This window comes from Leopardus geoffroyi, chromosome A2, assembly GCF_018350155.1.
Source record: "Leopardus geoffroyi isolate Oge1 chromosome A2, O.geoffroyi_Oge1_pat1.0, whole genome shotgun sequence".
Taxonomy (NCBI): domain Eukaryota; kingdom Metazoa; phylum Chordata; class Mammalia; order Carnivora; family Felidae; genus Leopardus; species Leopardus geoffroyi.
The window spans coordinates 650,004-677,907 of NC_059331.1; the positions used below are offsets into that span (position 1 = coordinate 650,004).

Below are 27,904 nucleotides of genomic sequence, written 5' to 3' on the forward strand. Positions count from 1 at the left end.
GCTCTGCAGGTCTTGCCGGCTGGCAGGTGGCCGGGTGGTGGGAACTGGGGCTTCCGAGGGGGTCTGTCTTTGGCCACGCTGGACAGGAGTCCCCTCGGTGGTGACCGGTCTCCCCAAAGCTCCCCAGGGCCCTCGGCTCCCCAGTGCTGCAGCCGGGGGCCTGATCGCAGGGCCCTGACCGTCTTTCCAAGTTCTCTGTGCCCCTGGGTCCCCAGAGAAAACCCGAACTAAGCAAGAGTGTGCAGTAAATATTTATAATCAACCAGAAAACAAACACAAGAAACTCCCATCACTGGATGGTACACAGACGGCACGAAGCTCCGAGGGGAGGGGCGGGGTGGGGCGACTCGGCCGCAGGCGAGGGCTGCCCCATCTTTTGGCAATAAATAAAGCTTGGGAAACTTGAAACCTTGGCCATTTGGGTTTTGTGTCTTAAAACATGACAGAGTTCTGGCTGCTCTTTGGACGGTGCACCTGCGGGGCGGGCGGGTGGCCCACTCACATGCTTTGGGTGGGCGTGGGAACTCGGCGGGAGGGGGTGGCGGCGAGGCGTTGTTTATTGCTCGGAGGGGGCGCAGACTGCCGGGAGCACATGCCGCAGTGAGGTAAACAGCTTCAGGGGTTTGGCGGCTGCGGCCTCCACCCGACCTGCGCTGCAGAGCCGGCGCCGGGCCGGCCCCCCATCTCCGGAGCCCCGGGCCCTAGAGGGCCCGCGCATGCGCCCTGGGGAGGCCTTCAGCGCGTGCAGCCCAGACTCGCCTCGAGGCTCCACCGGTCCTGGTAGGGGCGCCCTGCGCATGCGCCGCCCGGCACCGCCCGGCACCGCCCGCCCCTGCCCCAGGGAGCAGGTCCTGCGCGAGCGCCTCCCGGTGCTCTGTGCCCGAGACGCCACCACCACTCAGAGGCTGCTGTCTAGGGTGGAAGGCAGGTGAACGTTCTCCCCGGGAGCCCGAAGATGAGAGCCTGCCACGCCCCCTCCAGCCGAGCCAGGGCCCTGCAGCCTCGCGCTTTGGGAAGCCGCAGGGCACCTGCTAAGTGCCCAACGGGGACCGTGTGCGCGTGCCCACCAGAGGCAGCTCGAGGGTGTCACGAGGACGCGAGCACGCGCACGTGGGGGTGGCCAGAAGACCTGCGCGCGTGCGCGCGCGAGGCCCCGCGGCCCCAGCGCTCGCGCCCTGGAGCGTCGCGCCCCAGGCGGGTCCCGTGGCAGGGGTCCCGGGCGGCGCCGGAGAAGCTGACGAGGTGGGTGCAGGAGGCAGGGCTTAGGCAGGGCTGTGGTCGGGAGACGTGGGCGCGGCGGCGGCCAGCGTGGGAGCGGTGGCGATGGGCTGGGCGAGGCGCGGCGGGAAGAGTCTGTCATCGAGGCCAGCCGCCAGCTTGTCCAGCAGCGTCCCCGGGGGCCCGACGCACAGGCCCGAGCCGGGGCAGGTGCTGCTGCCACCGCCGGGCTCCTCCTCGATGACCGGGATGGCGGGCGCGGCCGGTTCGTCGCCCGCGCGGCCCTCTGGGGGGCAGTCGACGCTGTCGCCTCGGCGCAGAGGCGCGCGCGTGGGGCGGGAGTCGGCCCCGAACGGGGCCGCGGGCGGGGCAGGGGTCGTGGCGCGCGCGCCGGGGTCGCTGTGCTGCCGGCCGCGCTGCTGCCACTGCTTGCGCGTGTGGGGGTGCGCGCGCACGCGATGGCGCGTGGCGCTGGGCAGCGTGTCGTCGAAGTGCGGGTCGTGGCGCAGGAACTCGTGGAAGAGTGCATCTGTCTTCTCGTCAATGCTGTAGTCGCGGCGCGGGGCGCGGCGGGGCCAGGCGCGCGGGCTGCGGGGCCGGACGGGCGCCTCGGTGGGCGCCGGCGCCCCCTCGAAGCTGGTGCCCACAGTGGCCGTGCGGCCGGCGCTGGTGAAGGAAGAGCGCTTCTCGGACGCGCTGAGGAGCCCGTCCTCGCCGGCGCCGCGGCCCTCAATGCTGGCGTAGCCGCTGTCCATCTGCAACAGCTTTCGCGGACCTCCCGCCTCGCTGTCTGCCGGCCGGGGGGTGGGGGGCGGCGAGGGCGGTGGGAAAGTGGGCACGGTGGTCCCGGAGCCCGAGCCCGAGCCCGAGCTGTCGCCGCTGCGCACCGAGTCGCGGTCGTTGCCACTGCTGCTGTGGTCCGAGGCGGCAGCCGCGTGCAGCTCAAGAGAGGCTCGCAGGCTCCAGATATCCCGGTAGGTGGTCTGGGCCTGCTCTGGCCCCGAGTCCCGCTCACCATCAGATTCCTGCTGCTGCTCTGGCCCCGCACCACCACTGCGCTCGGGGGGAGACTCGGGGCTCGCTCCTCCCGCGGCGCCCGCCTCCTCCGCTGCCTCTAGCCTGCAAGCCAGGCCGCAGCAGTCAAGAAGGCTGTGTGCGCCCCTGCATGTTCTCCCCAGCCACCCTGCCTCTGGGTCCGGAAGGGTGGGCGCCGGTGGGGACCCCCTAGGCTCGGCCAGGCTCTGCGGAGAGCGGATTTTAAGAAAATGCTGGCGGTCCCTGTTACAGGGGGTGGTTTCTGGATAAACCCCAAGCCTTCCTGGCACCTGCCTTTCAATCGTGGCTTTTTTTTTTTTTTTTTTTTTTTTTTTTTTACAGTATCTGACCCAAGCACCTGCTGGCGTTGCAGGTGGCTGGCGCCTCACCCACAGAGTTAACATTCCCCTGTGGCGCTCCCCTCTTCCTAACACCTCAGCGGAGAAGGAAGTGGCTGGGATGGACGGGGCCAGGCGGGAGCCCGGCTCGGCCCCTACTCCCCAGCGGGACTACTCAGGCAGCTTCACCACCCCAGTACCTCCGTCTGTGGGGCTGGGGGAGGGGGTACTGCTGGCAGAAGTCGCCACAATTTCTGAGAAGGGGCCATCCAGCCTTCAGGAACACGGGCAGGAAGGAAGGGGCACCAGGCCACAGTGGACCCCTCGGGGCCGTGGACTCTTAGCAGGAAGCAGTAATATCCAAGCAGGCACACGCCCCTGGCAGCCCTGCCTGGGCAGGCGTCCTGTCCTGGGGACCCTGTGGCCATCGTCCAGGGCCCCCACCTGCCCCTCTGCCCTTACCCAGTCTCCCCCAGTTTCCCTCTTCTGGTCCTTGCTGGAGAGGTGGCCCCAGTGAGGCAGTCTCCAGGAGGGACGATGGAGCTGGAAGAATGTGGTATGTCTGCAGGGTGGGGAAAGCCCTCCCCAGGCCACGTAGAGGGGGACTGGGTGGGGCAGGGGCCCACAGGTCCACCCCTGACGCTTCTATCTACTACGAAATACCTGCCGAGAGCGGGGGATGGGCTGGCGGGGCTGGCCAGAAAGGGACGGGGGGGCGGGAAGGCCACCGTGTCGCCTGCGCTGGCGATGTACTGGATGAAGTCCATGTGGGGGGCATCCCCCTCCTCCTGCTCGGTGCTCTCGCTGGCTGCCCGCTGCCGCTGGAAGTGGTGCCGCTTGGGGGAGCCTGTGCAGAGGAAGGCGCGTCAGCCTGCCCGAGTCCCTCCCGGCCCCGGGCCGCAAGGAGCCGCCTGGCTCAGGGGTGCGCCGAGGTGCCATGGCGGTAGCGGGACCCCCAAGCAGCTCTGGCCACGCAAGCACGGCCGGAGCAGGTCTGCACTGGGCACGTGGAGGCGGGCGCCGCTGAGCTAAGAGGCAGAAGCCGGGACACGTGCGTGGGAGGACGAGGGACAGGCTGGCGGGGGCCACTGAGGGGAGAGAGGGGAGGCCTCTTCTGCCAGCTCGACCTCCACCCATGGGCCCCCTGGAGGGCCTAGGCGAAGCTCTGGTGGGAAAGGGCGGGGGGGCGGGGGGCGGCGGGAGACAGTCACCCGGCAAACAGGCCCCAGGCACTTGTACACCTGTGCCTGGCTCTAATCACCCTCGGGGACCACGGGCTCCGTCTCAGCTCCCGACGGCAGTGCAGTAGGCCACCTCCCCACCCCCGACACGTGCTCCTGCTCTGGGCTGACGATAAGAAGGCCCTATAGCCAGGGCCCCACGTGACCAGAGGTCTACAGGAGGGAAGAGCTGCCGCGTTAGTCCGGGGGTGGGTGCGCTACGGCTCGCAGGCCAGACGGGCCCATGACCTATCATCCTGAAGACCGTTTCGCACCGGCCCGTCCCTGCGTTCGCTTAGACACGCAGTCTGCGGCTGCTCCCACACTGCCCGGCCAGACAGACCACGGATCCAAAACCGCTACGGTCTCGTAGCTTACAGAAAAAGCTCACCCGTCTCTGTTGTGGTCTGACGGCGCCCCTGCTTTACTGGAGCAGAGCGCACGGCCCAACCAGCTGTAAGCCCTGGGGCAAGATGCCCAGTGGCCAAGGGGTGCTGCTGGCCAGCCCGGGGCAGGAGCCCGAGGCCCCTGGGGAGCAGTGACCTCTCTCCCTGTGCAGAACCTCGCTCTGTAAGGCTGCCTGGGGCTGTACTCTCCGGGCCCTGGTCTCTACCCAGGGCCGCCGCTCACCTCTTGTGTCCAGACTAGATGCCCGCTGGCTGGGGTCCAGCTTCCATTTCTTGACCTTGAAGTACGGGCTGGCCCCGTCCAGGCTGGTGTGGCGCCGCAGGCGGGTGAAGAAATGCAGGACGGGTCCTGCCCCGGAGCCTGGACCTGCCTCCTCGGGTCCCCCTGTGGCCCCTGACCCGACGGGCTTGGTGCTCCGGGCGCCTGCATCCGCCTGGAAGGAGGGAGGGAGGCGGTCAGACACAAAGACCCTCCCAGTGCTGCCCCAGCCTGGGCCGCAGCTCTGCGCTCCCCCCTCCCCACCCCCCGTGCAGAGGGGGAACACACAGCTCTCAGCGCGTGGGTGGCAGTGGGACTAAGCTCAGGGGTTCGGCCAGGCGCTGGGCAGCTCTGTGGTCCCCCAGCCCCGGACAGACGGGCTCCTGAGGACGAGTGTCCGAGAGCACACGTCCCTGGTCTGACGAGTGCCCCGCGCGTGTGTTCTACGCCCTGCCGGCCCCTCTCCCTCCCACGCAGGGGGACCGGGCAGGAGCAAGGGAAGCCATGGCAGGGGGGAGGCCACAGGCTGACCTCGGTCCTGGAGTGGGGCAGGGAGGGGAGGGGCCGCTCGGGGGCCCTCACCCAGGCGCCTTCCCCGGAGTCGCTGGACGCCAAGGGGCTGATCTCGAAGTCGGCAGGGCCCGCGGCCGAGTTGTAGGGGTCACCTGGCAGGGCGGAGCTGGGGCCCACAGAGCGGCCGGTGAGGGCCTTCCCCGGGGGCTGGGGGAGGAAGCAGTAACAGGTCAAAGAGCACGGGTGCGTGAGGGGGAGCGCTGGACCCACAGCCCTCTGCACACCCCAGCCAGGCGCCCCCTCCCTGTCCTGAGGTGCGGGGCCCAGCCCAGAGGGTGGGTGTCCCGCCCGCTGAGCACCAGGCTGGCGGCCGCCCGCACGCTCACCTGGAATATGGCGAGACTAGCCTTGGGGGCGGCAGCGGCGTGTGGGGGGGTGCTGGCGCTGGCTTCACCCAAGTCGCACTCGTGGATGGTGATGATCTTGAGGGGCGGCAGGTGCAGGTGGGTGAGGCGGGCATTCTTCAGGTGGTGGAAGTCCCCCTCCGTCAGGGTGTACCTGTGCCCGGCACGCCTGCCCGTCACCACGCCAGCCAGCCCCCCCCCCCCCGTGCTCAGCCCGAACCCCCGAGCCCGCCCCTGCTGCCGTTCCTGTTGGTTTGGGGTCGGGGGTGGAAGGCAGGACCCGACTCCCAGGGAGCCCAATCACAGGGCACCAGGCTCCCACCCCTCCCCAGGGACCGGGTCCCTTCGTGCCGCGCCACTCCTTACCGGCGCCCCTTGTCCTGTGACTTCCGACTCTGCTCAAACAGGGCTGCTTCGTTGAAGGACACCCGGCGGCCCGTGGAGCTGGTGGACAGGAAGCGCTCCGTCTCTGCGTCCTGGCCCTCGGGGTCCTCCCCCCTGAAGTCAGGGTCTGCGAGGAGAGCCGAGAGGGTGGGCCCCGGGCGGGCCTCGCCTGGTGCTGGACCGGCGACTGGCTGGGGGGGTGGGTCGGGGAAGGGTCGAGGGGTGGGGCCCGACTGAGCGCTGGGACGGGGCAGGGGCGAGGTGGGCACTCACACATCCGCTCACACACTCACTCGCTCAGCACGCGCCTGTGAGCACCTACGCGGGCTCTAAGGAAACAGAGATGAGTCGGAATCGAGCTGCGCCCAGTCTGGTGGGGGAGACAGACAGACACAGCCGGTCAGGCGGCCCAAGGGGGCGGGCAGGAGGGCGGGCAGGTGGGCAGGGGTCAGAGCCTGGCGGGGCGCCGCACCTTGGGCTGGATGGGCGCTGCTGTCCAGGTACGTGGTGGTGGTCTTCTCTGCTTCCTCCATGGCTCTGGGGAGAGACCGCGGGGGGGGGGGGGGGCCCAAGGTGGGACGGGGCAGGCAGACAGTGCTGCCCGAGCTCCTCCCGCCAAGCCGCAGCCCAGGCACCCCGCACTCACCCGGCCCCACACAGGGCCCCAGCTGCCCGCAGAGCAAGCGCGGGCGCGCACACGTCCCCTCTCCTCCCCACCCCCCGCTGGCGCTCCCAGGGGGGCCCCACAGCTGGGTGGGCTGCACACCTGTTGAAGCGCCGGTGGACCTCCCAGCAGCGCCTGCACAGGAGCAGGACTCCGGACAGCACCACGAGAGTGCCACCGACAAAGAGCGACAGGACCACCACCAGCAGCACGTAGTTGTTGAGGATGGGGTCAGGCTCCGCCTGTGGGCCGGCAGGGGTCAGGACCGCTGGGGGCGGCCTCCGGAGGCCCGGCCCGCCCCGCCCCGCCCAGCAGCCCCACTCCGGGCCCCCTCACTCACGGTGGGGCTGCTGGTGGTGTTGTCCCACCTCGAGGTCAGGGCAGCCGTGGCGGCGGTGCTGGCGGCGGCGGTGGCCATGGTGGGCGTGGGCTGCATCTTGAAGCTAGGAGGAGGGGCCTGGGGGGGGGGGGGGCAGGGCGTGCTCAGACCAGCTCCTCCGCCTGCTCTCCCTCCCGGCTCCCAGAGAGAGGGAGTGGGAGTGGGAGTCCACAGGGGGGGGCGGTGACTCACGGAGAGGTGGAGGAGAGCCCCGGGGCAGCCCCCACCCCGCTTAGATCGACGCCGGGACCTCCGTTTCCCCCTGCTCAAAACGGGGGAGGCGTCTGCTCTCCACCACCTCCCCAGCCGGTGGGGCCGGCCGGGCGAGCTGGCCGGGAAGCCTGCCCGGAAAAGGGGAAGCACTCCTAGGAGGAATAGGGAAACTGAGGATGTCAGCTCGCTCCCGCGAGACCCAGGAGCCCTGCCTGCCCCCTCACGGGAGAGGAAGGGGCTGCCCCAGCGCAAGAGGCTGGTTCCGCGGTAGCGGTACAGGGACCGTGGAGGGGGGCGGAGGCACGGAGCTCAGGGACTACCAAGTCACGACTCCCGGAGGTAGCTGTCCCCCCCCCCCCCACCCGGTGCTAGGGGGAGCGAAAAGGCCAAAGAAGGCGCATGTGTTCCCAGCCCTGAAGAATCTGGTTCCCATGGCGACCGAGCCAGCGGGCCGAGCGGGGAGGGGGAAGTGGGGGGGGGGGTTGCCAGGGAGCACTGGGGAGAGGAGGGGGCGCGGGGGAGGGAGGCCTCCTGCAGGGCGGCTGGAGCCGGTCCTGGGCGGCAAGATGGCTGCTGCAGCGGCCTCCCCGCCGGTGCCCGGCGCGGGGCCCGGCGCCTCGGCGGGCGGGCAGGCCAGCCTCCACCTCTGCCTGGCGCCAGGAGTAAACTGAGGCCGGGGACGGGAGCTCAGCCCTCGGCAAAGGGACTGCTCGCACGTTGCACCTGACGGCCCTCCCCAACGCCAGCTCCTCCCGGTGGGAAGGACCGGGGACTGCACTCCGGGATCTCAGGGAGCAGAGTCCGGGCCGGGATGACCAGCAGCGCTCAGTAGGCAGGGCGTGCGTTCGGTCCTTCCCCAGAGGAAAGAGGGAACCTGTACACAGGCTCCCGCGTGCCCGACGCTTTCGGGTTTAACCCCACTCGACAGCGGGGTAAAGAGGCCCGGACACGGGGGGCGGTGGGCACTGGCGACAGCCAGGTGTCCTCAGCGCCGCGGTCCGAGAACGGCCCGGCTCCCGGGTATCCTCTGGGGGAGGGGGCGCGCATAAGTAGGTCGGGAAATGAGTTCCGGCTGTAGGGGGAGGGGGCAGGAGCGCAGGGACCGTGACAGGAGACCAGAAAAGATGGCAGGAGGCCGAAGGGGAAGAGAGGTGGACCCGCGGGGGTAGGCGGGGACCGGAGCCGAGGGCGGACGCTCCCCACGGGCCCGCCCCTGAGGTCCAGCCGGGCCTCCCCGAGCTCGCTCGCCACCGCGCCCATCCCCGCGCCCCCGGCCGGCCCCGGGGACGAGCATGGCGAGCCCTGGAGGAGAGGCAGGAAGCCAGACTCCGGGCGCATCCCCGCTTCGGGCTAATCCCGGAGACGCAGACGCCATCACCCTCGCTGGATCTCACAGGGGAAACTGAGGCCGGGGGAGGGCGTGGGCGGGGGAATGTTCCTTTCCAGGCCGCGACGGGGGATGCAGGTTGCCCCTCCCCCCCCACGCCCGCCCCAGCCCCCCACTCCCACTCCCTCCCTCCGGTCTCGCCGCCTCGCGGGAAGGGCCGGTGGTCCGGAGCCAGGTCGGGCCCCGGAGCCGGCGGCGATCGCGGGCCGCACGGCCCCCCGCCTGCCCCCGCCCGCCTCGGCGTATCCCCGGGCCCGCCGCGCCTACCTCAGCGCCGGTGCGCGCGGCCCATGGGGGGCGGGCGGGCGGGCGGCTGCGCGGCGTTCCCGGCGGGCTCCGGTGCCCGGTGGCCGCGGAGCAGGCGGAGAATTTATGAATGGAGAGCGCGGCGCGCGGGGGAGGCAGGGCGCAAGAGGAGGGACCGCGCACGTGACCGCGTTGGCGGCGAGCCCGCTCCGACCCGCTGGGTGCCACCCGGCCCCGGGCAGACCGCCCCCGCCGCGCTCGCTGCCGCGTCTGGCTCGCAGCGCGCCGGCCACCGCCTCCCCTTCCCTTCCGGCGGGAGTGGGGGGCGGAGCCTGCGTTCCCGGACGCCCCCTCCCCACTCCGAGCCGCCCTCTCCCGCGGCTGCTGAGTCTCCACCCCCTCCCCTGCGGCACTGCTCCGGACCCTCGCCAGGGTCCGAGGGACCCGGGGCCGGGAACGTAGGCGAGGAGACGGGTGCGTCGGCTTCCCCTCCTTCGCCTCCCCCAACTTGGGGGCCCCCAGGATGCAGTCTAGGCGGTGTTGGACACATGCCCCCCACTTTCTCCCCCAATGTGCTGCAGACATTGTCAGGTTCACCGGGCGCTCTGCCTGTGGGGACGAGCAACGGGCCAAGGTAGTCACTATAATCTGTGCTGAGTGCCACCAGGGCCTTCGCAGCCCCGGGGTGGCATCAGAACTACTCTGGCAGAAACTCCATGTCTGGTGAATCCCAAAGCTGCTCCCCCTTCTCCTCAGAGAATAGTGCTTCATCCTTCTAGATGCTTAGGACACCAGCCTGCACTGGCCTGGCCTGGGTCCTAGCCCAGCCCACCTGGCCCTACGCTCAGCACCCCACAATGGCACGTCTTTCTCCAGTGAAAACTGACACTGCCAGTCGAACCTCAGGGCCTTTGCACTTGCAGGTGCTGGGCCTGTCCGGCTCTTTCTCCACTCAGCTTCAAGATTCACTTCTTGGCCTCCTTCAACTCTCTCCCAAATGGCCAAGTCCCGTTCTATCTCTTCATGGCTACCTTTGGTAACACAGCAACTCACACCCCACGTTTCAGTCCCCTGCTTCTTTCCACGGTCCTCGTGTTGTCTGTTATTTGCTCCAGTGTATTGTGTCGCTCCTCACCCCTTCCCCCACTACAGGGGTGAGTTCCAAGTCAAGCGCTGGGTCCCCAGGGGCTTGCACACTGGAGACAAGAATGTGCTTGTTAAGTGGGTAAATACTCAGCAAAGCTGGCTTAAGCGAGTGGGAGCTGAATGTGCAAAGGACCTGAGGTAAGAAACCGTGTTTGTAGCTCAACATGTGTTGGAAGGAACAAGGAAAGCCATCTTGTGGTTCCCAGCAGGAGAATGACCTGGTACCTCTGGCTGTGTGGGAAGGCATCTGCAGCGAGGAGAGGCCAGGGGAGGAGGCTGGGGCCATCCAAACCAGTGATCGTGGCCATAGTGGCCCAACTCAGTGGACAGGTCCTGCCGATGGGTCCACTGGAGATTTCCAGAATAACGCTGGGTTTGGGACTCGAGTAACAGGTGGTGCCTTTGCCCATTGGCCACCATGGAGTAGAAACTGGACAGAAATTGTCCAATGGATGGGTTCCAGGAGCCGAATGATTAGGCAGATTGGGCTTGCCTCCATGTGGGGGCCAGAGCTCTGGGAAAAGTTGGGCTGAACACAGGATGCACCCCTAGAAACGCGAGTAGGGCTTCTGTCTGCACACACACACACACACACACACACACACACACACACAGCGCCAGGATGTCCCTCACGGCGCTGGCCCAGAGGGGACGGGGGCTTGGGCACTAGGCCTGGGTCCTCCCTCGTTTGCAGACCACAGGCGGCCTAGGCGCTGGAAGGCAGGGAGCTAGGGCGCGGACAGCCCCTGGGGTTGGAGAGCCAAAGGAGCAACACCTTGACGCAACGACCCCGTCCAGGTGCGACACCACTTCCGCAGCCTGCATACCTCGCTCGGGAGCCAAGTCCCTTCCCGGCGTGGGCCCCAGGCCCGTGCATCCCGCACTCCGCGTTTTCCCTCAGACCAAGATGTGGGCCTGGGGGCCTGGCCTGGGGCGCCACCTGCGTGTGCGCGGGGGCGGAGTGGTGACGTCAACGCCGTGAGCGAGGCTGCGCGAGCCGCGGTGACATCAGCAGAGCCCCGGGCCGCCCGCGCACGCGTCCGTGCGTCACCGGCGCGCGGGGGCGGTGGCCGGGCGGGGCTGGGGCGAGCGCATCTCCGGTCGCGGGGCGCCCTCTGCTGGCGTCCTTGGGGATTGTATTCGAGCCGCGCCGGCTGGCAGTCCCCGCAACGTCTGCGTCTCTGACAATCCGCTGGCTGCCCGCTGCCGCGTCCCCACCCCCCCCTTCTGCTTTTCTTTTTCCTTTTTTTTTTTTTTTTTAGTTTATTTTTAAGTCATCTCTGCACCCAACATGGGGTTTGAACTCACAACCCTGAGATCAAGAGTTGCATGCTCTTCAGACTGGGCCAGCCAGGCGCCCCTGTTTTTCTTTTCTAGGTATTTGTTAACTTCTAACACGCTGTATGATTTGCGTATTCGTTACACTGAGTGTTAAACGTCCCCACCATCCCAAACCAGAGCCGGAATCTTGGTATTTCCCTTGATGGCTCTCTAGCGCCTGGCATCCGACGAACGTCCCCCCAAATTTTGAACGCAAGTGACTCCTGTTCCGCGCAGGCTTCCGGTCCTCCCCCTCCCCCCCCCCCCCTTACCACCGGCAGGCTCCTGGGACTGGAAGGCAACTACAACCCCCAGCATGCTATGCGCGGAGCTCGGCGCGTCGTTGTTAAAGTCTCCTGCGGCTTGCTGGGGGTCGTAGTTCGCGCGTGCGCCTTCGCCCGGACTCCTCTTCCCAGACGTCTCTGCGCGTCGTCCTCCTCGTCCTCCTGGTTGCCCGCTTTCGGCCGGTGTCCGTTCGCAGCCGTCGCCATGCTGCCCGTCGCGGTCCTGCGCCGTCCCGGCCTGCGCTGCCTCGTCCGTCAGGCCCGCGCCTACGCTGAGGCTGCGGCTGCGCCGGCCCCGGCTGCGGGCCCGGGCCAGATGTCCTTCACCTTCGCCTCACCCACGCAGGTTCGGACTCCGGTCGGGCTCGGGACCCCTCCTTGATCACCACCTCCAGTCGGGACCCGCTGTGGTCCGCAATCGGAGACCTCCAACCTTTGGGTTGTCGACCCTCATTTATTCCGCTCCCTGTGCCCCCTCCCCGTGTGGTCCGAAATCCATCCCCAGGCCACCGCCTCCTGCTCCGGAGCCATGTCCTCATTCCGCACCCCGGATCCGCGTCGGCGCCCCAATGTGGTCAGGGCTCCGGGATCCCCAGCCTCCGAGTCTCGGAGATCCCAAACTCCCCCTCCAGGACCCCGGACCGATGCCCTCTCCACCTGTGTCCCTCCGAGAGCCACCCCCCAACCCCTGTGTCGTTGACCCGCGCCCTACGCCTTTCCAAGGGGTGTGGAATCCGAGCCCCATAAAGCTTGCCGAGTTCCCGAGCCTTCCGCCTGGAATCCAACGCCCCAGGGCTGGACCTCACCGTTCGCCCCGTCCCGCAGAACCCCGAGCCTCAGACACTTGTTGTCTCGTGTCTTCCTGGGTCGGCGGGCTCGTCGTGCTCTTGCAGCGTTTCTGTGGGGACGGGCTCCGTCTGGATTTTATCTTCTGCGCACTAAGATGCTGCTAGAGAACCAAAACAAGCACGCGCGGCCTCGTGGCTGCTTCCGTGTGTGTTCTGTCCCCGTGGGGTCTTGCCTTGGGCCGTTTCACTGCAGGGCAGACGGAGATCCGCGCGGGGAGGACCGGCCTGCAGGGAGTCCCCGCCTGTCCTTCCAGGTATTTTTCAACAGTGCCAACGTCCGGCAAGTGGACGTTCCCACGCAGACGGGAGCCTTTGGCATCCTGGCGGCCCACGTACCCACCTTGCAGGTGCTGCGGCCGGGGCTGGTTGTTGTCCACGCCGAGGACGGCACCACCTCCAAATACTTTGGTGAGTGCGCCGGGAAGGGGCTGGGCGGGGCCACGTGCTTCAGCAGGCCCAAGTGTCTCGCTTCTCCGTGTGGATAGAAGCAGAGCCCACGAGAGAGACAAACCCGTGCCTCCAGTAGCTTGTGGTGGGTCAGGGTCTCGGTGGGGGCCAGGCGTCTGAGAGGGAAGTCCGGTCCTGTCGCAGAGGAGCCGATGGAGAGGGCGGGGGGGGGTGGGGGGCGGGTACTGGATCCTAAGGAGAGCGTGCAGCAGCACAACTCTGAGGTACAGCCAAGATGCAGACCCGGCGCCCCGCTCACCCCTGGCCCTGGCTCAGCTGATGGGCTGGTGCTGGTGGGTGAAGGAAGGAGGCCCTGTTCCCCGTGTGCAGGTGCCAGCGGGCGACCATGGGCCCTGTGGGCATCGGCCTGTCTCCCATGCTAGACCTCTCTGGAGCCGCTTCTGTGGCTCTGGCTGACGGCGTCCTCCGCACCTGAACACGGAACTCTCACGGCTGTCTTGTCCCGTAGTGAGTAGCGGCTCCGTCACGGTGAACGCTGATTCCTCAGTGCAGCTGTTGGCTGAAGAGGCCGTGACCTTGGACATGCTGGACGTGGGGGTGAGTGTTCCAGGGGAAGCCGATGGACCCAGGAGGCCACATCTGAGCCAGGGCACCAGGCGGGGTCGCTGCTTGGCTCTCACCTGCTACCCACTTCCTGCAGGCCGCCAAGGTGAACTTGGAGAAGGCGCAGTCGGAGCTGTCAGGGGCAGCAGACGAGGCCTCCAGGGCCGAGATCCAAATCCGCATCGAGGCCAACGAGGCCCTGGTGAAAGCTCTCGAGTAGGCGGTCCGTGGCCCTTGCCAGCGGGGAAACCGAGGCCCAGGACCGGACCGGGGATGTCCCGGGCAGGCTGAACCAGCTCGCGTGGGTCGTCGGATTGGGGGTGGGGAAGTGGGGAGAGAGGGGCCGCGAGCCACCTGGGGGATTCTTGGGTGGAGGGAGCGGTCTTGCCAAGAGGCCGCCAGGGGGCAGCACACTGTCAGGCCTCCTAGCAAAGGGGGGCTCGGCTGAGACCCTGCTCTGCGTCTCACCCTTCCAGCCGCTCCCCCCCCCCCCCGCCCCAACCCGACGTGCCACCCACTTTCTCTCTAACCTTGTAGACTCTGCTGTGGAGCCCTCAGCTCCTAGTCCTGCCCCTGGGACAGCCCGCTCCCAGCTTGAGCCCCCCATTAAAAACCAGGGACCCGACTCGTGTATGCTGGTTTTGTCTCCTGCCCGGGCCTGTGGCTTCAGGACCTTGCCTGGCCTTTACCGCAGTGCTCCTGTCCCCGCAGTGTGACAAGACGTTCAGTACCAGCCTCAGCCTCCAGGGTGTCGAAGCTGTGGCCCAAGAGATCCTTGAGGGTCTGGAGTAAACCGAGGAGCGGGGAGCTTACTCAGTGAAACCAGGGTGGGTGGTGGGCAGGGCGTTTGCCATCATCCCAGGAGGGTGGGTGTGGGCAAAGTTGCCAGCGGGGCCTGGGGACACGGCAGGCGGGGGCGTGGCCGCTGTTCCTGGGCTGGGCCTGGGCTGCTGGACAGCCCCCTGGGGCTCTGCCAGGTTTCAGGCTGCCCTGTGGGCTCCCCGGCCCGCCCCAGCCACGCTGGGAAGAGGCGGGCCCTGCCTGCTCCCACAGAGGCCCAGCCCTCTGCTCACCCGGCCTGTGGGTGGCCTGGGCTGGCCTTGCGCCCTCCTCCTCGGCGGTGTTGGCACCTCTGTGGCATCCGGGCCCCTGGGCTGGCCCCAGATGGGGTGGGGCAGCCGGGCGGGGGCAGCCCTGGCACCGGGCAGCCGCTCCATTCCTTCCCTTTTGCAACCGTGGGGGTGGCCCAGACGCTGGCTCCAGGAGGCCCGCGGGAGACTTTGGGGCAGGGGGCTCATTTTTCTCCTTCCTCAGCCCCGGGCCTCAGCAGGGTGGGCAAGGGGATTCCAGGGGCGTGAGTGTGCAGGAGAGTCCGGGCCTCCCCGTGTGTCATTGGCAGCCTGGAGGTGACGGGGAGGCCACCCCCAGGCATGTTGTCAGCACAGATGGGCTCTGTGCTCGTGTGTCACTGTCCCGTGCGAGTGACTGTCCTGTGGCTGTGTTGGAGGCTCCAGGTAGTGGAGCCATGCTTGTGGGGGCCTCCAGACTAGCTCGCAGCTGTGGAGGGCTCCTAGCTGGGTCCCCCTCCTCAGGCGGGTAGGCCCAAGCAGCTGGCCCCCACTTCAGGAACCCCCAGCCCAGAGAACGCTGTGACAGCCATGGGATCACTTCTCCCTGTCCCCCGTTTTGGAGCGTTTTGGAGTCTAGGTCCTAGGGTTCCTGGCCAGGCCCTGGGAGCTATAAATAAGACCAAGGACACCGTGGGGGCTCCAGGAGGTGGTGAGAGGGTACAGCGACACCACCAAGACAGCAGCGCCTTCACGAGGCCGCCAGACCGCCACCACCCACAGCGGTGATCCTCCTATCCGTACTTGTCTGTGCCCTAAGAGATCTCAGCCTCTGGGGCGGGGGGGGGGGGGGGGGGCAGGGTGGGCAGTCTCAGATGTAGGTAAGGCCCCTCAGCACTGTGCAGGGCCTCTGGGGGAGGTGTGAGCTTTGGAACCTTCCGGATGCCTCTGCCTGAGGTGGGCCTGCGGGAACAGCCTGTGTTGTCCCAGGCCTTGCCCTGGGGTGGAGTGGAGTGGGCCCTGTGACCAGGAGCCAGGGGTCCTTTCCTGGAGGTCAGGCTCCCGTAAGGGTCCGTTCCTCTCCCAGGAAGGGGGTCCCCTCGCACTTGGTGTGTGCTCACACCCCGGAACCATCTAGAGCACGAGGATGCTCTGAAGAGGAAAGGAAGTAGGAGGTGGATGGGCTTAGTGTGTTTATTAGGTGGGACCTGTAGAGGCAGGCTGGGGCCGCGGTCCCTTCCTCCAAAGCGCGTGACCTTCGGGGCCCCAATTCCAGTCCCTCGGCAACCTGACGGACTAGGTCTCCGCGCCCCGAGACCACAGCCTTGCCCGCCTGAGCCGCGGAGCCCTGACCCGCCACTCACTCCACCCGCAGCCCCTCCAGCGTCGCGATGCTCCAGCTTCAAGTCCGCCACTCCCTGGGCCACCCCTGCCTGGTGGGGTGCCCACCTGGCCGTCTGGCCCCTGCAAGGCCCTCGCTTTTGGCCCCACAATCCCCTCTTGAGTCTCCAGCACTGCCTCCAGCCGGAGTCCCACCTGCTGGAGCGCACACCTCAACCCCAGCCCCTCAGTGACCCCTTCCAAGGGCTGGCTCCGCCTCTCCCTACAGCCCAGCCCTGACCCTGAGGGGCGGGGTGTCCTGCGTGGGTGTGACTGGGGGGGGGGGCGCAGAGGCTGCAAGAGTTTTGGGTGGGAGCAGGATGGAGACCTGGAAAAGCACACAGCCCTGGGAGGGGTGCCCCCGACTAGGGTGGGGTGGAGGTGGTCAGGCCAGATAAAGTGAGACAGCAGATAAATGGACAGGGGGTAGGGCAGTAGGTCCTGAGGTCCCCCTCCTCTGGGCAGAGGGAGCAGAAGGACTGAGAAGGCCCCACACCAATCATGGTCCTCCTCAAAACCATCCCTACCCAGAGCAGCATGCTGGGGAAAACAGGGCATAACACATTTTCATCTGCTACCGTGTGGTGTCAGTTAACTGGTCTGTGAGATGGGTAGGGTGGTCCTGCCGGCCCCAACACCCCCGGGGCTCCAGAGAGTCCCGCGCGGGATTCTCCTATCACTCTATAGCCCAGCTACAGAAACAGGCTCAGAAAGGTCATAGCGCGGCGGGTGGTGCCTGGCTGCACTCGGCAGGCCTGGCGCAGGTTAATCGCTCCATAAATGCCGTCTGAGGTCACCGTTAAGGGATGCAGGCGGCCAGGCAGTTGGGCAGCTGGCTGGGGCACCCCCACAACAGGCAGGTGACTCCGGCCTGTTTTCCTGGATCGAGGCCACTGACTCAGGCCCCCCTCCGCTCACGCTCCCCTACTCGGGCGCCCCCAGGCGGAAGCACCCGGCCTGGGGCGGCAGGAAAGGGGGCGGGGCGGGAGTCAGTTCGTGCACCCCGAAACCTCGTCTTGGGGACACTACTGGTCGGCTGAGCCGACTCCGACCCCAGGTTCTACAGTATTCATGGAGAGCCCCCCCCCCCCCCATAGACGCAGCGAGGCTTCAGGGGTGGGGAGCCAGGCCCCAAGGCGCCCCAGGGCCCTGGCCTGCAGGCAGGGGCGGGGGCCCGCCTGCGTCACTGGCCGCCCGGCCCTCCGCCCCCTGCCCGCCCAAACTCCACCCCGAGGGAAGGCGGTGCGGATAAAGGCTTGGGGGCCGCCCGCTCGGTCCCAGACCTGCCCCGCCACCGCGCTCTAGTCCCGGACGTGGGTAAGCTCAGGACGGTTGGGACCTCGGACTGGCGGCGCCTGGTGAGTGCGGGGTGGGATCTCACGGGACGAGTAGGAGGGTCCCCACTTCAGGCCTTTTATTAAAGGTGTCCCACTTTTCTTTGTTCTGTGGGCAGACAGGGTTCGGGGTGTCTCTAGCCCTGGCAAGCCCCTCGGGTCGTGGGATGGGAGGGGCTCGGCGCAAGCAGCACCGCCCAGGCAGGACCTCAGCCCCCGCCCCGCCTCCCGGGCACTCTTCCTACCCCGCGAGTGACCTTGAGCAAATTGCTGTTCGGCCTGAGTTTCTTCAGTTGTGTGGCCCCAGTTTCCTTCCCTAGAGGCTTCAAGCCCCTAGCGAAGCTCCCCGCTCGCCGGCAGTGCCGTCGGCCTCTTCCCGGCCCCAGGGCAGCTTCAGCGCCCCCTCCCCAGGACTCCCGGCAGCGCTCCCGGGCGGGGCCGGCAGAGGGCGCGCCGGCGCTGCTGACTCACCGCAGCCCCAAGCGGCGCGCGCGGGCGCAGCCGGGGACGCCGCGTCACGTCACGGCTCGGGCGGGCGCGACTCGGGAAGCGGGCCCGGCCCGCGGGACAGGGGTGGGACGCGAGGTGGTACCGGCGCGGGAGGGGCCCTCCCGGCACTGGCCCACGTCACCAGGGTGCAGGCCCCGCCCGCAGCCCCACTCCTCGCCGGGACCTCACGCCCCACAGGTGGGGGACGCCCGCCGTCCGAACCTCCCGAGAGCCGCCCGGCCACGAAGCGTGGGGATCGCCTCCCGCTTCCGCTCGCGGCGGCTTCCCGGACAGACACGGTGGGGGGGGGGTGGGTGTCCCCCGGCTTCCTGCCCCTCCCAGCGCAGGGACAGTGCCCGCCCCCACGCCGCGCGGCTCCGGGCCCGGACCCTGCGGGCCGTCCCCCTCCCCCGTCTCCCTCCGGCCGCCTGCCCTTTGTTGCGGGCCGTATGAATGGCCCCCGGCGCGGGCGGGTGGGGCGCGGGGGCGGGCCGGAGCGGCGCCAGTCCCGCCCCCGCCGCGCTCCCCTTGGCCGCCGGGCCGGGGGCGGAGCGAGGGGCGGGCCCGCGCGGCCACGTGGGGCAGCGCCGCGGCGGTTCCTATTGGCCCGCCCGTGCGGCCGACTGGGCGTTCGGCGCGCGACGATTGGCCGGCGCTGGGCCGGCGGAGTAAGTAGTGAATGGGAGGGGGCGGCAGCCCCGCCCCTTGGAACGTTGATACATTATAACTTTTTTTTCTTGTTACTTTCACCCCCAGATCTTCCAAGCGGCGGCGGCGGCGGCGGCGGCTGTTGCTAAGGGAGGGGACGCGCGGGGAAGCGCGGCCCGAGCGGCGGACGGCACCGAGCGCGGAAGCCCGAGCGGCACCCCCCTCTCCGGACCCTCCTCCGCGCCCACTGTCCTTGAAAGGAGCCGCGAGTGCAGTCCCCACCCCCGGAAGGCGCCCCGACGAGCCAACGCGACCCCGGAGCGCTGCTTGGATTTTGATTCCTGATTTCACCTTCCGCTCCTGGGACTTTCTCGAAGGGGACGCGCGCTGCCCCTAGGAACCCCGAGGACCCCGGTTCGGGGAGCCCCCCAGCACTGCCCGGAGGCGCGGCGAGGATTGGCGGCGCCCCGCGGACCCCATCCCTCCAGCGCGGGCCGGGGATGGAGCCGCAGCCCGGCGGCGCCCGGAGCTGCCGGCGCGGGGCCCCCGGCGGCGCCTGCGAGCTGGGCCCGGCGGCCGAGGCGGCTCCCATGAGCCTGGCCATCCACAGCACGACGGGCACCCGCTACGAGCTGTCGGTGCCCCCGGACGAAACGGTGGAGGGGCTGCGCAAGCGGCTGTCCCAGAGGCTCAAAGTGCCCAAGGAGCGCCTGGCACTGCTCCACAAAGACACGTAGGTACCGCGCGCCGCCCCCGGGCCCGCCGCCCCCTCGGGCCCCGGCCCCCGGGCGGGAACAAAGAGCGCGCCGCACGGGGAAGGAAGGGGGCGGCCAGACGGGGGGCGGGGGCGCGCCGCGCGCTCTCGGGCGCCCTCTGCTCGGCCTTGCCTGCCTCGGCCCCCTCCCCCGCCTGGGGTCGCTGCACAAAGGCGGCTGCGAGGGCGGCCCTCCCCCCTCCCGGGAAGGCAGCAGTCCCGGGTCAGTGTGGGGGTCCCGGCTGCGGGGGAGGGAAGCGCGGCCACCTCCTTCTCTGCCTGCGTTCCGGCTGGCTTCCGCATCTGCTCGGTGCCCCCCTCCACGTCTGGCTGTGTTCTTCCCCCACTTGCGTCTCTCTACCCCCCTTTGTTCTAACCACCGAGCACTCCCGCAGCCTCCCCCTCCCCCCTGGTATTTAAATCGCCTCCAGACCGGGGAGCACTCCCCCGCGGGCCTCCAGGGACACGCACTGTCCATCCCCAGCGGAGGGGCCCCAGTGGGGGAGGGGCGGGTGGGGGAGGGTCTCCTTTGTCTGAGCGGCGGCGGCCTGCGCCAGGGAGAGGGAGGGAGGAGGGGGAGCCCGGCCCCGCAAAAAGACCCTAAAGGCTAAGCCCTGTGGCGCCCACAAAGAGGAGCCCCGGGTCGGTGTAGCTGAATTACTGGCTGGGGCCGACCCTGGGGTGAGGGGAGGGTGGCAGAGGGTGGCAAGGACGCACTGGCACCCGGATGATGAAAAAGTGCTTTGTTGAGGTGCAGAGGTGGTGCCCTAGTACAGAGTTGGGGCTTCTGGGAAGGAGATTTGAGCCACTTGCCTGGGGGCTCTCAGGGCCAGATGCCTGACAGCCCCCCCCTCCCCCCCACCCTGAACCGGGAGGTTCAGGCCCCGGGTGTGGAAGGCTGGGAAGGGACAGGGGTGGGAAGGGCTCCCCTGTGTCCCCCAGGAGCACAGCCCTCCCCCCTCGGCCTCTGCTTCCGCGTCCCTGCCTTGTCTCCTGGCCTCACCCTCTTCCTTCCTCCCCCCAGCCGGCTCAGTTCGGGGAAGCTGCAGGAGTTCGGCGTGGGGGATGGCAGCAAGCTGACGCTGGTACCCACCGTGGAGGCGGGCCTCATGGTAAATGGCTGGGGCACAGTGCCCCGGAGGCTCTGGCACAGGCGGGCAGCCCCCTCCCCTGAGAGCTCGCTTCCCAGCACACGCCCTGCCAGGGCGGCCCTGCCGGCAAGCGGCTCCCCTGCCCCGGTGCCCGGGCCCTCTGACCCAAGCGCACGCTCAAAGCGGCTTCTCTGTTTGCAGTCGCAGGCCTCAAGGCCAGAGCAGTCTGTGATGCAGGCCCTGGAGAGCTTGACTGAGACACAGGTAAGACCCTCGCCGGTCCCTCCCAGCCCAGGGCGAGGGCCTGGGGCAGTCTGTGCTCCCTGGAGACCCGTGGGGAGGGAGGGGGTGCGCAGCCCAGCTTTCCTGCCCGTGTAGCCTGGTCACCCAGCTTCCTCTTCCTCCTTCCTACCCACCCCCCCCCCCCCAGCACTCACCACCTGACCTTGAGGGCCTTCTCTCCCACGGTGGCTGCCATGGGGGAGGGGGCTGGGCTTTCACAAGCCTGCCTGAGGGGGTAACCTTGGCCCACGCTCCCACACCAGGGCCTGGGTCCCCAGGCCCACACTGGGGAGCACCCCCTCCGCAGCCACTGCGGTTTCCCTCGGGTGACCTTTTTAAAATTTCTGCGGGGAGGGGGGGGGCCTGGAAGGGCCAGCCTGGTGACAGTCCTTCCGCCTTCTGTGACCCCATTGTAAGGGGTGCGGAGTCACTCCTCTCTCTCCTCCCTCTGGCCTTTGTTCTCTGCCCCAAAAGGGGGAGGGGGGCACCCAGCCCCAGGGCTGCAGCCTAGACAGGATGTTAGGAAAATATTTAGTAACTGGCCAGGAGGTGAAGCGGGAGGCAGGGGCTGGCCCACACCCGGGTTCCCGGTTTTGTTGCAGCCTTTTCTTTTTTTTTTTTAACCTCCTCCTTTCCTCATTTTTCTGGCGGCGGGTCCCTCCTCCCAGGAGGGTGACACAGGCCTCAGCCATCCGCCTGCTGCTGCCCGCCCCAGCTAGGGGGTGGGCTGGGCTGGCCGCAGGAAACCTGCTCAGCGGCTTCCCTCCTCCTGCCCTGAGGCCCTCGCCCCCTCCCCGGCATGTAGCATCCTGTCCTCAGCAGCTAGCTAGTGAGGAGGGGCCCTGGCGCTGGGTGGTCTGCCATGGGGGGGGAGGGGGGGTGGGCAGTGCAGAGCTGGGGTCCCGGGAGCCAGGTGGGAACTGAGCTCCATTTCCTGAACTGAGCTCTGCTCATGGGGGGCCTGCGGTTGACGGAGGTGGGGGGGCCAGGGGTGTCTTTGGTTCACATCCGCCCCAGGGTGCCTGCGTCAGGAGTGGGGGGGGCCACTGGGCGGAGTGACTGAGCTCCCAGGGCTGTTTCCCCGCCTGGCACAGAGTCATGCCCTCCTGTTCGCCCTCCCCAGGGAGGAAGTTGCAGGGCGGAGGGGTGGGGGGGACTCCCCAGCTGCCCTTGGGAAGCCACCCCAGGCCCTTCCTGCAAGGGGAGTCTCTGGGGCTGGGGGGGGGGGGGGATGCCATGAAGACCAGGCTTCAGGGTGGGGGCTGCAAACTGCCCACCTCCCTCTCCTCCTCCCCACGGCCCCCAAGGTTACGCCAGCCGCTGCCAGCAGAGAGCTGGGAGGCGGTGGTTCTGAGTCATCCTGGCCTATGTCACTTCTCAGAAACCTCCACCCCCCCCCCCCCCCACCATCCTGGCCCTTGGGGAAAGCTCGGCGCTGGCCAGGCTCCAGAGGTGGAGCCCAGTGCAGCCTGGGCTCAGACGAACCCCCCCACACACACACCGCCAGATTTTGAGGGTTTGTGCTGGGGCTCTGTTGAGCTCTCAGGGGACCCGGGCCTCAGAGAACCATCAGGGCCCCCTCCCGCAGCAGCTAAACCTCCCCTTCAGCCTCAGCCCCACCCAGGACAGATAAATATTTATCTTGAGAAAGCAAAGGTTAGGACGAAGAATTTGTCCAGGAATTCCCGCCCACTTGCTGCCTGGGTGGCTTAACTGGGAGGGGGTCTGAGATCGGCCCCCCTCCCATATTCACAGGCAGAGGATTGGGGGCTGGGAGGGTGGGGTTATTTGAGGACAGCGACCGCTGACTGGGCCTTGCCCCCTCTGGCCTCGGTTTCCCCTTGAAAGAACCAAACTGGCCAGGGAGGGCCAGGCCCCCCCATCTGACCCGCCTCTGTCCCCCACAGCCCCCAGTGGCGCCCGGGCCAGGCCGGGCTGGCGGAGGCGTCTTCCGGAAATACCGATTCATTTTATTTAAGCATCCGTGGCACCGACAGGGACCCCAGAGCCCAGAGAGGGGCGGCGAGAGGCCCCAGGTCACGCAGCGCGGGGGGCCGGGGCCGGGCCGGGCTGGGGGCGCAGCAGGCCGGGGCCCTGGCGCTGACGAGTCACTCTCTACAGGTCAGTGACTTCTTGTCCGGCCGCTCGCCGCTGACCCTGGCGCTGCGCGTGGGTGACCACATGATGTTCGTCCAGCTGCAGCTGGCCGCCCAGCATACCCCGCTGCAACACCGCCACGTGCTGGCGGCCGCCGCCGCCGCCGCCGCCGCCGCCCGGGGGGGCCCCAGCGTGACCGCCCCTGTGTCCTCTCCCTGCCGGCCAGTGTCCAGCGCCGCCCGAGTGCCCCCGGTGTCCAGCAGCCCTGCCCCTGCGTCCCCCTCACCCGTCACAGCCGGCTCTTTCCGATCCCACTCAGCTGCCACCTGCCCCGAGGTGAGTCCTGCCCGGAAGGCTTCTCCTCGGGGCCCAGAAGGTGGCTGTCCGCGGTCCCAGAGGTGTTCTCTGTACGGAGGGCCATCCCCAGACCCTGGGCCGGTGGGTGACCCTCAGACCCTGGCCCCCCGAGGGCTGTCCTTGCACCCCGCAGCTTACCATGCCTCCCTCCCCCTGACCAGCAGATGGACTGCTCGCCCCCGGCCAGTGCTGGCAGCCTCGCGTCCACCCCCGGCGGGAGCCCCACGTCCACCCCCGGCGGGAGCCCCGCCTCCCGCTCCCGCAAACCCGGCGCTGTCATTGAGAGCTTCGTGAACCACGCCCCGGGGGTGTTCTCAGGGACCTTCTCTGGTAGGTGTCATGGCGCGTCCCCACCCCAGAGGCCGCGCGGGTCTGCGTGTCTGGGCCCTCACCCTGGGGTCCCGCCATATACGAACGAGGGGCCCCCTGCCCTTCTGAGGCCGCGTGTCAGTCACTCGGACTCACCAGCAACCCCCCTGCCTCCTGCAGGCACGCTGCACCCCAACTGCCAGGATAGCAGCGGGCGGCCGCGGCGTGACATCGGCACCATCCTGCAGATCCTCAACGACCTTCTGAGTGCCACGCGGCACTACCAGGGCATGCCCCCGTCGCTGACCCAGCTACGCTGCCATGCCCAGTGCGCGCCCGCCTCGCCCGCCCCGGACCTCACCCCCAAAACTACCTCCTGTGAGAAGCTGGCGGCTGCAGCCCCCGCCTCCCTGAGCCAGGCCCGCACGTGCAAGCCTCTGGGTAAGTGACCGGCTGGCCCCGCCCGCCCTTGGGCTGTTCAAGGCCCCTCTGTGGGCTGCTCAGAGCAGCTGACCCACCGGGGAGCTGGGGGAGGAGGGGGGGCACCAGCTGCTGTTCACCCTCTCTGCACGAGCCTGGAGAGAAGGGAGCATGTGTGTTGGGGGCACAAAGTGTCCTTGTCCTCTCCTGGGGGGGTACTTCCTCCCTGCTCGCGCCCCCCCCCCCCCCCCCCCCCCCCGCACCTTGTCCAGATGGCAGGTGGAGCCTCTGAATGGCCGAGTCTGATGGAGGGGAGGGCGCTGGAGCTGCTCTGGGGGTAGCCTGTGTCCCCCAGAGACCCAGTCATCCCCAATGAATCCTGAGACCTGTGGAACAGCGACACTGTTCTCTGCCGGGCAGACCCCCAGCCCCCAGGTCACAAAGGGGAAACCAAGGCACCAGCCTCAGGGCTGGAGGTCCACCTAACTCGGGCACTAGTGTTGCTCCGCGTCTGCCTCGGACCCGGCCTTGCCAGCGCCCGGCTCGCGGTTAACACAGGCAGCGGACGCCTCGAGTCCACTCGGGGGGGGGGGCCCCGGGGTCCGCCAGAGCCGCAAAGACCCCCCTCGGCCGGCTCCCTCTCTCGGTGCATCGGGAAAGGAGTCCGGGCTGTGTCTCCCGGCGGGGGCGGGGGCGGGGGCGCTCAGGAGTCACGGTCCCTGCCTCCTTCCAGGGGACCGGCTGCGGCAGACGGAGAACCGGGCCACCCGCTGCAAGGTGGAGCGCCTACAGCTGCTGCTTCAGCAGAAGCGGCTCCGCAGGAAGGCGCGACGCGACGCCCGCGGCCCCTACCACTGGCCGCCCAGCCGCAAGGCCGGCCGCAGCGACACCAGCGGGGGAGGCGGCGGCGGCGGCCCCAGCGAGGCCTCTGGCTTGGGCCTCGACTTTGAGGACTCCGTTTGGAAGCCGGAAGTCAATCCTGACATTAAGTCAGAGTTCGTGGTGGCCTAGGACCCGCGTCCCTCGCCCGACCACCCTGGGCCGAGAGTCCCCCCCCCCCCGCCCCCCCAGCGAGGCCTGCACGCGGGAGGGCAGGCGGTCAGGGCAGCAGGAGGCCCCCCCCCCCTCCCCGGCCAGCTTCCTTCTGATTTTTTGTTTTTCGTGTTTTTTTTTTTTTTTTTTTTTCTTTTAAGTTCCATTCTTAACCGTGGTTTTCCGAACTCTCCATGGACTGGGTTCCTGCCGCCTTGGTTCAGCTCACACTTCCCCGCCTCTTCCTCCCGCCGCCGCCGGCTCGAGCCTCGGCCGAGCTGGGCCCCTCCCCGCCCACTTCCCAAGCTCCAGATATGTAGCAGTCACTCCAGATGGTTGAGAGTGGGGACGAGGAAGCCGCCCCCGTCCCTTCAGGTTTAAGTCAAAAATGTAGATGCCTCATGATGCACTTTACAGACGGGCAGGGCCCGGGAGGGAAGGCCTGCCGTGCACACCGGCCTCCAGGGCGGCCAGCAGGCCCCACAGCGACCAGAGAGCCCTGCGCCCGCGGGGCCGTTTCTCCACATCTGTGCTTTTTTTCTCTTGGTCTCTTTTTCCAGGAAAAAAAAAAAAAAAAAAAAAAAAAAAAAAGCGCTTCAGCAGGTTGGCCACAGCCAGCCTTGGGGTTCAGGTGGGGGTGTGGGGCCCTTTCCTAGTAGGAAAGGAGAGAGAGGGAGGGGAACAGACCAGATGCCAGCCTTCGAGTCCACGCACTGTGCCCTTTCCTCCTGCCCCGCCCCCCTTTTGTTCTGAGCTTGGGGTATTTATAGACTATTAATTTTCTGAGCCAATAGTGGTTGGGAGTCTCTTGAAAACTCGGGAGAGAAATGGTTGGGGGGACAGGGGAAATAATACCCCCAGCCCTCCTTCCTGGCCCAACCTGAGGGATCTGGGTCTGTGGGCTGTGTCTGGAGGCCCTCTGGCAGCCAGGAGGGGAGGGGGTGCTGAGCTGTGAAGCCCCCAGTAGGGGTGACGCTGTGTAGCATTAACCCCCTTGGGGGGGGGTTCGCTGCTGGTCTTAATTGGACCCTCCCCACTCTCATCCCCAGATTCCCCCTGGGGCAGAGGGGCAAACCCCCTACTGGGGCCATTTCAATGGGGGTGGAGTTTTTGTTCATTCACTTATTTTTACTGATAATGGAGATGATTGGGCCCTGCCCCCCTTACCCAGTCTTGTCCTTGCCCCACCTCTCTGTCCTCCAGACACCCCCACTCCCTGTCCCTCCCTTCATCCTATCTTAGGTGAACCCCCCATTATGTGTTTAAAGTTAATGGTTTCAGATGTGAACATCATGTGTTAACTGTAGCTCTGTAAACTTTTTTGTGGGGGGGTGGGTGGGGAGGGGTCAGAGGGTAGGGGTCAAGGATTTGTTTTTTGTTTGTTTTTATTTTCCAAAAAAAAAAAAAAAAGGAGAAAAAAGGAGTGGGTTTGTTTTTCAAGAACTGTCTTGGATACCTATTTAAATGTGTTCTGTTTTGGGTTTTTTTTGTTTTGTTTTTTTAAACGATTTTTAAATAACACCTGTGCCTCCGCGGGTCTGAGGGTGGAGGTCCAGGCAGGAACCAGCCCGCCCCCCTCTGCCCTCACCAGGGCTCCCTCAAGAAAGCATTACCCACCCTCGGGGGGTCGGGCTGGGGGGGGGGGGTCCCGGCACCTTGCGTGAGTTTCCTGTATGAAAAATTTGGGAAGAAAGCCGCATACAAACACCGTGATTTCAAGTAATAAACAGAAAATGAAATCTGAGTGACTGTGCTGCCCTTTTGCAGGGGTCAGGGGAGCGGTCTTGGCCATCACAGAGGGGGCTCCCTGGTCTGATGGGTGGTCTCTATCGGAGAACGGGCTTGGGATGATCTGGAGACCCGGTAGGATGTTAGGTTCTCCCACCACCTCAGGTCGTGGGAGCTGGAAGGGGGGGCGGGGATCCCACAGTAGTTCACGGGTTCCCTCCGGGGCCTGGAGGTGAGGGTGGGCAGGAAGTTGCCCCAGCAGGGGAGGGAGGGGCCAGCCACTTCCCAGTACCCAAGGCCGGAAGTCCTACAGGGTGTGGGCACAGGGCTGCCTGCCCACAGTGTGCCCTGGGCGGGGCCTCGGTTCCCGGCCCTGGGAAGTGGACTGGGGACTAACCCCTGGAACCGTCTCCAGGATACCTGACCCACACACCGGGCCTCGGTTTCCCCAGCCACAGACAGGAAGACTGTTCCCACTGCCGGGCCAAGCAGGAGGTACTGCCTGCGTGGGCCCCCTGACGTGAGCCCTCTCCCTCCCTCAAGGCTGATAGAGCCCCTTCCTACCTGCCGGGCCTCCAGAAGCTCTCTGGCAGGAATCAGTGATTCCCCAGGGCCCAGGGTTTGCGCTCAAGGCCTCTGGCCTGGCCTTGCCCCAGCCTGGGGTGAACTCTCACCCTTCTGTGGCCTCACCCTGGCCTCGCATTCCAGCGCTCCCCAGCCCTGACGGTCATGCCTCAAGCCTCCAGGCCTTTGTCCGGGGCCGTGCCCAGTGCAGGAACACCCCTCTGCTGGCCGCCCTTGCGTTGCCAGGGGACTTCCTCAACTGGCATCTCCCCAAGGGCCTGGCCAGGGGCAACTCCTCTCTGGGGTCCTGCTTCCATCCATGTTGGGGCTAGGCAGACAGGACACTAATAGCATCATTTTACATGTATTTCCTCAGTTAACAAGCACTGCCACCTAACAGACCTAATTATACTCCCATTTAATAGATGAGAAAACCCCAAGCCCAGAGAGAAACATCACTTGCTCTAAGAATGGGGGGTGTTTGTTATATTGGTGACCACCCACTCCTGGGCAGATTTCTGATAGCCCAAGGCCTTGCCCTCAGCGCCCCAGCTCCAAGGACCCCAGGAGCAAGGGAAACCCCAGGACTGTCCCAGGAGCGTCCTGGAAGTATCCGGGAGGCCCTTCTGCCCCTCCCCCAGCCCAGTCTCTCCCTCTCTCTCTCTCTCTCTCTCACCCACACACACTCTCTCTCTCTCTCTCTCACACACACACGCACGCACGCACACACACAATCAGGCAGGAAGGTACCATGCACGTTGCAGGCTGACCCTTCCAGACCTCCAAGTCAAGGGCACAAGCTCCCGCAGGTAAGGAGGGCCACAGGTTGGAGGCGTGGGTGAGACAGCTCAGGTGGAAACTTCCGCCCACGCAGCCGCCCCTGGGGGTCAGGGCTGAGAGCTGTAAGCAGGTGACTCCACAGGGCTGGGTAGGGGCTGTGGAGGGAGGTGTCACCTGGGCCACCCTCTGAATCACACGCTGAATCGCAGGCTGTGTCTGCACGCTGCAGGGCGGGGGGCACTTGCCCTGCTGCCCGGGAACCCACCCCTCAGGGCGCTTCCTGGCGCCCAGCCCGG

General features: G+C 67.3%; 3 protein-coding genes across 15 annotated transcripts; 2 read left to right on the forward strand and 1 right to left on the reverse strand.

Moving 5' to 3' along the window:
- Positions 1 to 238: 238 nt before the first annotated feature.
- Positions 239 to 10,664, reverse strand: LOC123604986 (CACN subunit beta associated regulatory protein). Of its 10 annotated transcripts, none has more exons than XM_045491189.1 (10): positions 10,641 to 10,664; positions 6,783 to 6,899; positions 6,545 to 6,684; positions 6,251 to 6,315; positions 5,761 to 5,905; positions 5,377 to 5,548; positions 5,009 to 5,197; positions 4,442 to 4,652; positions 3,054 to 3,438; positions 239 to 2,337 (listed from the first exon to the last, which is right to left on the reverse strand). In XM_045491189.1, the coding sequence occupies exons 2-10, from the start codon at positions 6,876 to 6,878 to the stop codon at positions 1,263 to 1,265; spliced, it is 2,478 nt and encodes an 825-aa protein (XP_045347145.1). In that variant the 5' UTR covers positions 6,879 to 6,899; positions 10,641 to 10,664; the 3' UTR covers positions 239 to 1,262. The 10 variants fall into 10 exon arrangements, with proteins under 10 accessions (XP_045347145.1, XP_045347143.1, XP_045347144.1 ...); XM_045491187.1 differs by lacking the exon at positions 10,641 to 10,664 and adding an exon at positions 8,689 to 8,925; XM_045491188.1 differs by lacking the exon at positions 10,641 to 10,664 and adding an exon at positions 7,758 to 8,215.
- An 849-nt stretch (positions 10,665 to 11,513) lies between these two features.
- ATP5F1D (ATP synthase F1 subunit delta) lies at positions 11,514 to 13,898 on the forward strand. Its single transcript, XM_045491208.1, has 4 exons — positions 11,514 to 11,763; positions 12,520 to 12,673; positions 13,182 to 13,270; positions 13,374 to 13,898. Exons 1-4 carry the CDS (start codon positions 11,623 to 11,625, stop codon positions 13,494 to 13,496), a joined length of 507 nt encoding a protein of 168 aa, XP_045347164.1. The 5' UTR covers positions 11,514 to 11,622; the 3' UTR covers positions 13,497 to 13,898.
- Positions 13,899 to 16,958: 3,060 nt separating this feature from the next.
- Positions 16,959 to 26,280, forward strand: MIDN (midnolin). Of its 4 annotated transcripts, none has more exons than XM_045491199.1 (9): positions 16,959 to 17,081; positions 18,303 to 18,927; positions 19,973 to 20,060; positions 20,241 to 20,303; positions 22,229 to 22,357; positions 22,443 to 22,754; positions 22,940 to 23,105; positions 23,265 to 23,525; positions 24,238 to 26,280. In XM_045491199.1, the coding sequence occupies exons 2-9, from the start codon at positions 18,695 to 18,697 to the stop codon at positions 24,513 to 24,515; spliced, it is 1,530 nt and encodes a 509-aa protein (XP_045347155.1). In that variant the 5' UTR covers positions 16,959 to 17,081; positions 18,303 to 18,694; the 3' UTR covers positions 24,516 to 26,280. The 4 variants fall into 4 exon arrangements, with proteins under 4 accessions (XP_045347155.1, XP_045347154.1, XP_045347157.1 ...); XM_045491198.1 differs by having other exon boundaries at positions 16,960 to 17,081; positions 22,937 to 23,105; XM_045491201.1 differs by lacking the exon at positions 22,229 to 22,357 and having other exon boundaries at positions 16,960 to 17,081.
- Positions 26,281 to 27,904: the final 1,624 nt, after the last annotated feature.

What these genes read in the sequence shown, in the direction of transcription:
- MIDN (XM_045491198.1), top strand. Translation starts at nt 18,695, where the DNA reads ATGGAGCCGCAGCCCGGCGGCGCCCGGAGCTGCCGGCGCGGGGCCCCC. An exon ending in GCACTGCTCCACAAAGACAC is followed by an intron (nt 18,928 to 19,972) that starts GTAGGTACCGCG and finishes TCCTCCCCCCAG; the next exon opens with CCGGCTCAGTTCGGGGAAGC. An exon ending in GGGGCGGCGAGAGGCCCCAG is followed by an intron (nt 22,358 to 22,442) that starts GTCACGCAGCGC and finishes CACTCTCTACAG; the next exon opens with GTCAGTGACTTCTTGTCCGG.
- LOC123604986 (XM_045491189.1), bottom strand. Translation starts at nt 6,878, where the DNA reads ATGCAGCCCACGCCCACCATGGCCACCGCCGCCGCCAGCACCGCCGCC. An exon ending in GTCCACCGGCGCTTCAACAG is followed by an intron (nt 6,316 to 6,544) that starts GTGTGCAGCCCA and finishes GTCTCTCCCCAG; the next exon opens with AGCCATGGAGGAAGCAGAGA. An exon ending in TCACAGGACAAGGGGCGCCG is followed by an intron (nt 5,549 to 5,760) that starts GTAAGGAGTGGC and finishes TGCCGGGCACAG; the next exon opens with GTACACCCTGACGGAGGGGG.
- ATP5F1D (XM_045491208.1), top strand. Translation starts at nt 11,623, where the DNA reads ATGCTGCCCGTCGCGGTCCTGCGCCGTCCCGGCCTGCGCTGCCTCGTC. An exon ending in CACCACCTCCAAATACTTTG is followed by an intron (nt 12,674 to 13,181) that starts GTGAGTGCGCCG and finishes CTTGTCCCGTAG; the next exon opens with TGAGTAGCGGCTCCGTCACG. An exon ending in TGGACATGCTGGACGTGGGG is followed by an intron (nt 13,271 to 13,373) that starts GTGAGTGTTCCA and finishes CACTTCCTGCAG; the next exon opens with GCCGCCAAGGTGAACTTGGA.